This window comes from Haliotis asinina, chromosome 3, assembly GCF_037392515.1.
Source record: "Haliotis asinina isolate JCU_RB_2024 chromosome 3, JCU_Hal_asi_v2, whole genome shotgun sequence".
Classification (NCBI taxonomy): domain Eukaryota; kingdom Metazoa; phylum Mollusca; class Gastropoda; order Lepetellida; family Haliotidae; genus Haliotis; species Haliotis asinina.
In genome coordinates, this window is record NC_090282.1 from 58,344,601 (window position 1) to 58,350,993 (window position 6,393).

At 41.1% G+C, this 6,393-nt stretch overlaps 1 protein-coding gene across 1 annotated transcript; it reads right to left on the reverse strand.

The window, feature by feature from the left end:
- Positions 1–435: 435 nt before the first annotated feature.
- Positions 436–3,041, reverse strand: LOC137278237 (la-related protein 6-like). The gene has a single exon (XM_067810456.1). It carries the CDS (start codon positions 2,861–2,863, stop codon positions 1,328–1,330), a length of 1,536 nt encoding a protein of 511 aa, XP_067666557.1. The 5' UTR covers positions 2,864–3,041; the 3' UTR covers positions 436–1,327.
- Between the last annotated feature and the right edge of the window lie 3,352 nt (positions 3,042–6,393).

Genomic DNA, 6,393 nt, shown 5'->3' on the forward strand with positions numbered 1-6,393 from the left:
GCGTTTGGACAGTCATAGGCTACTCAAGGGTTACCTGAAGCGACCTCCTACTAGGTTTTGTTAGACTCAGTAGTGGAGTGTAACGAAAAGTATTGAGACTAAGCTTACTTAGACTGTCTCCATTACACATCTCTGAGTGACTTGATTAACAAATTGCAATCTAGTATTTATGGTAGAATTGTTGTTTAACACCACACTCAGCAATATTTAAGCTACATGTCGGAAACCTGAAAATAATCATGTGACAATCCAGTGATCAACAGCATGGGCATCAATCTATGCAAGTGGGATGCGATGACAAGTTAGTCAAATCAGGGTCTGACCACCTGATCATGTTGGCCTCACCACCTAATGTAGGAACACCATCGCCATGCATAAGCTGTGCAGTTGCTGATCACATTCTTTCAATATTCCAAAAAAGACAAAATGCAATACTGACAAAATATTAACCACTGGCATTTTAATAATAAACATAACAATCTTAACGATGTACAAAACACTAAAATAACTTAAGATGACATTTTTGCATATAAACATTCAAAAAAAAGGACAAAAGAAATCAGTGGAATGTTCCTACAATCTGTACCAGTTTCACTGGAACAATCCTCCTCCAAAAAATGCATGTGCAGTTTCTGCAGAAACAGTATTCAAAAACATCTATGAACACATGAATATTTACAAATGTATGGATGAGAGATGTTTGCCCACTTCTTAATCATTAACATCGCTAAAATGATGTTGTTCATCTTTCAGAAGTACACTAAAAGTATACTAAAACATTAAGTATAAAAAAAATGCCTACTTCTTAAGGGCACATCTATTCATAAATGCCATTGGTAATCTCCATTGACAAAAAAATATCTGAAATGAACACAATCTATTTCTCAAAAATTTGAGCACTGTATTGACGCTAGATGCAAAATTGTATATCTTTTTGCACACATAAATAATACTCATATAAAAAGGACTTGATTTATCTTAACAAAAATAAATGCTAAGCATACAGAATATTCTAGCAACAATCATGAAAATACTTTATAAATATAACTGTTTGATTACTCTTAGGTTTCATGAACCAGTCAGAAATGTACTTACAAAAATCAGTTATGAAGGAAATACTGGTCTAAACACCTAAATATACTGTTCTTACAAAAATATATTACATTACTGACTTAACAGCAACACAAAAACCTACACGTACTTTATGACACTTAACAAGTTGGACAGAAATGAAGTATAAACTTCAAATGTTCAGTTCACCAATGTACATTTTATGTAGTTTGGCAGTTGCTAAAGATGGACAGTTCTGCATGATCATCATTGTTTCTCAGCACACTGTGTTACTTCTTGGCTTTCCTCGACCAAATCCACCATAGAACCCGCTCGAACCATCTGGTCCCCTGGGGTGACGATATACTCCCTCCATGTCCAGCATTTTAGGGGTAATACCAGTGGCCAAGGTACCATCTGGGTTCCTGCGGCCTAGTCGAGGACTTCCAACTGGACTTCGATCCTGGAGCTCTTGAGCAGCCTTCAGTCTTCGCTGGACCCATGGGCTAGTTGGGGTGCTTTCACCTCCTGAGGAATTTTCAAACCTTTTACGAGACATTTCTGGACTACTTCTAGGACTCAATCGGTTGTCTCCTGGACTTAGCTCAGCCAGTGGAGATTTGCCGTGACTTCCTCGGCCTCTTCTTTGACATCGTGGACTAGACAACGGACTAGTTTTTGGTGTGGTACGGGGGGAGGTTCGTGGCGAGTGATTCGGACTGAGGTGGTTCGGGTCAAGGTCTTTAATCTTTGGACTGAGTCTCTGTGGTTTGGATGGCCCCTCTCCATCAGAACCACTACTGTGACATGATTCATTTTCACCAGCTATTTCTTCCAGTCTTGTCTTCTTTTTCTTCCCACCCCTCCTGCGCTTCTTTTTCTCATCTTTTCCTTCATCTGGCGAAATGTCGTCCTTCTCATTTTTATCATCAGTGTGATCATCATTCTTCTTCTTATTGATTTTCTTTGGAGGTGCCAACATTACAATCCGCATGCCCTTTCTCCAATCACTCGTATCGTTCATTTCCTCACATGCTTTTTTGGCATGCTCGTGTTTTTCAAACTCAATCACTGCACAGACAGTTGTTCCAATTTCTGGATGTTTGGCTGAATGTTTTTTCACATCAGGCGGAATAGTCTTCCCTGGCCGAAGCACACGAATCAATACTATCTCCCCACATTTAGAAAAAATCTCGGCAACAGTCTCTATCGTAGGGTTTTCTGTGGGCAAGTTGACAGCCACAACTGTTCGCGAAGGAGTGGTTTCGTCATATTCCGGGAGGGGCTCCACACGACGAACCTTCGTTCCTTCCTCGTTAACTTCCAACTTATCAGACTGTTTCAAGCTGTATGCTACAACACGATAATCTTTCGTCAGAGATTTTAACTTCTTGAATGATGTAATGAGCTTTAAGCTTACATACCCCAGCTTGTTCCTTCGTACATGTTTCAGCAGAAAAGCGTCTTTCAATATGTTGACATCAGAGAAATAAAATTCCACCTGTTTAATTATTTTTTCCTTCAACTCGTCGTCTGGAGCCTCGAACTGGGGTTGGTCGCCCTCATCGGACCCGTGACTCCCCACGTCTTCCTCGCTTGTGTAGGTGAAACTGCTGCTACTGCCGCCGTCTTCTTCTTTCAACTGTTCAATACGGTCTACTCGAAGAGTCGGTGTAGGTACACGAACTATCACTTCTGAGTCCTTCGTTTCGCGTCCCTCGTGGTCGGAAGCTGAACCCACTGTCTCGATATTCACAATCACCTTCGTCTCCTCGGCAGGAGTTGGTGCCTCAGTGGTTGTATCGTCGCTCATTTCTGCCTTGGTAATACACCAGGACACTCAAAACCGTGTGGGTTGATTCACCTGGGTCTATATACCGCTCAAGACAGAAACTTCTGGCTTCCCAACTCACCACCTCTCTCTCGCACTGACTGCTGTTGTGTGCAGACCGTCTCGATGTGATCCTTTCTAATTTTAGATACGTGACGTCACTGCGTGGTATTTGCGAAACACGTGGGGTTGTTTCTCGTGACGTAGGCTGGTCGCTCTGTGTAAACAAAGTCAACAAGCACAACAATAGTTATGATTCCAAGACGGCGAATCTGTCAGGTATCATTACACATCCATGTGACCGTCATTCGCTTACATCGAAACACAAACTATGTGTGACCAAATTACTTTAGGCTTTTTATATAAGCTGACACATATGGTTCACTCAACGGAAACCCCAATCGTGCCACGTCAGCTCGTTTGTCATTCGTCTTCGAGAAATCACACGAGCTGACGAGGCCCATGGAGGACCGCTTGCATCATGTTCGGGAAATCCGTTATTACATATTCACGACAGTATGAAATATATATTTGACGGAAGAATTTTATTTACCATACTTAGTTTCGAGGACTGGACATATATATTGAACTATATCATTGATCAACATCAGCTGCGTGGATATTGTTTTATTTCGCACTTACAACAATTATTTATAAAAGTGTGACCAATATATTTAATTCAAGGGTATTTCCATGTACAATTCTTTTCACTTCACTTCCTGTTTGTGAAATCCGCACCCCTCTCTGTGCATTAATTTGGGTGGTTATTTCCGTGTTCAGTATAATACACCTCTCCGGCCTCGAAATTCAAGGTGTATACACTTTTAAGTTCCCCTTTCAACTTTAAGTCAGATAACGTCCCATGAAAACACACGTCATCAACAGCGGATGCCCTGATTGGTCGAAACAGTCTTCCTGTCCCTCAAAGCAGGAACAGCCTTGATTTGTTTACAACGACGGCCATGATTATTAGCAGTGAGCCGGTGCTCAAGTTGCAGGTGAATGTTTCAAATAAAATCACTTTATAATTTGACTGGAGAGTAATACAATACACTACGTATTTGTTCAAAATAATTCACAAAAACAACAACAAAGAAATAACCGTTTATCAAAACGACCCTTCAAAATGAAGATAACTTACGTGTACCTCATCATACTTTTGTATTAAAAAACAACAAACAAACAGTAAAACCGAAAAAGCGCAAAATAAAACTAACAAAAACACTCCTAAACAATTGGATCGGAGTGGCAGGTTCTTTTTATTTAACCCTTACGAGCAACCGCTTTTTAAATGGTAAATACAAAAGGACAATATTATGAAATGGATATACACTTGCCTTCATTACAGCATTACAGAAATAAATCAGTCGCCAGGTATGATGATCTCTACCCGTCATCAACTTGTGATATGACACACGACCCAGTTCAAATGCGAATGATCTGCACGCTCAGTCTTTCTATATTCAGAGCCAAGGATTCAAACATTTGATATTAATGGACTGGATGCATGAGTATGTTTTTTACGTCGCCTTTAGCAATAGTCCAACTATATCACCAGAACACTGTGCATTGTGAGGGATCGAACACGCTCTCCAGCGTTATAAGTGAACACGTATGTCACTTGGATACCCATCAACCATATTCGCGCGCGCGCGTTTTCAAAACATAGACATACAAGTGGTGTTGCAGAAACAAGAAGTCGGAATGTGGGTTTTTTAAAATAAAATATAGGTTTACCACAGGGCTTTCAGCAAACAAAACGAAAACGGTAGCAAAGTAAGTTTTCCAGCCCTCTCAACCCCTACTGAATACCAACTGGTCCGTCAGTTTCGTTCCTATTCCTTATATGATACTGTTAGCTTGCATATTGCGTCATGCTATCCAACCATTATGTTTCTGTTTTCAGTGATATCACATGTTGTTCGTGCTATGTAAATAAATACAAAGTAAACATGTTTATGCTCAAATTGCTTATATCCGCGGTAAATGCAGTTGCAACCATGCAACATAACCTTTCACATCCTATACGGATGCACGCGAACCAATGCATGTGGAAATCTAAACTTTCTGAAACGAGGGTCACTATGTTGTTCAGTACAGACCCGTGAAGATCCGGGTTAGAATAGGCGACTATGCTTGTCGTAAGAGGCAACTAACGGGATCGAGTTGTCAGGCTCACTGATTTGGTTTTCACATGTGATCGGTTCCCAAATGCGCAGATCGATGCTGTTGCTGTTGATCAATGGATTATCTAGCATCATAGCGTCAAACTCGCTTTCTCTCGTTTTATACCAAATCATTAACTCCTTTAATGGAAATGGTATTACGCGGAAGGTGTTATTTAGTACTGTGAAGCTTTTCGAGCAGGGGGTCAACTCAGATTTCCTATTTTTTTTGTTTGTTATCTGTTATCCTTGCAGAGACACACTGTCTTCCGGGTACGATAACATCAATCACCCTGGACACCGAGGTTGAACTCCACATCCATCTTCTTGTCTCTTACCTGAATAGGTTTCTGGAGGCCTGTTAAAAATGGTAACCCAGGATCTCAGGGATTCCAGTTACTGTTGAGAAATCCTGTTCACTGCATAAGAGGCACGTTATATGATAAGGAAAATATATGTCATATACGCGGTGACATGAAATCAGTAACTGTATTTTTGGAAAAATGTCACATAGAACTCCAAGGGAGTGAGTGAGTGGGTTTGGTTTTACGCCGCGTATAGCAATATCACTTCGGGGGACACCAAAAATGGGCCTCAAACAATGTACCCATGTGTAGAATCGAACACGGATCTTCAGCGTGACGAGCGATCGCTTTAACCATTAGGCTACCACACCCGCCCCCATTTCACTGTGGCACCATGGACAACGGATGATGTCGTATCTAAGGGTCGATTCGCAAACAATGATAACTTTGGGGCAACTGCCCCCAAGTAAATCGGTTTGAAACTGGAGAGCTGTTGATCTGTTCTGTAAGTGAGTGAGTGAGTGAGTGAGTGAGTGAATTTATGTTTACGCCGCATTCAGCAATATTCCAGACATATGGCGGCAGTCTGTAAGCAATCGAGTCTTGACCAGGAAATCCAGTGATTAACAGCACGAGCATCGATCTGCGCAATTGGGAACCGATGACGAGTCAACCAACCCAGCTAGCCTGGCCACCCGATCCCGTTAGTCGCCCCTTACGACAAGCATAGTCGCGAGCATGGGCTGCTGAAGACGTGTTCTGACCTTCACGGGTCTGATCTGTAAAGAGATAAGAAACCTCATAGATGTACTCTGGGGGTGAAAAGGTTTTGATGTATATTTAGGGTTAGAATGAAGAAAATGTATTAAACCTTTTGATAATACAATTCGGAACGAAAACTGAACATGACATAGATGATTTACTAATGATATGCAAGTCGACCTAAACAAAACAAACTAATAACTGGAGATTTTAAATAGCTCCCATTTTCATCAGGATTCGGGTTTATGCACACAACCTTGTTTGTCAGCAACATTTATAG

Excerpts from the sequence above, each read along its gene's own strand:
- LOC137278237 (XM_067810456.1), bottom strand. The coding sequence starts at position 2,863 with ATGAGCGACGATACAACCACTGAGGCACCAACTCCTGCCGAGGAGACG.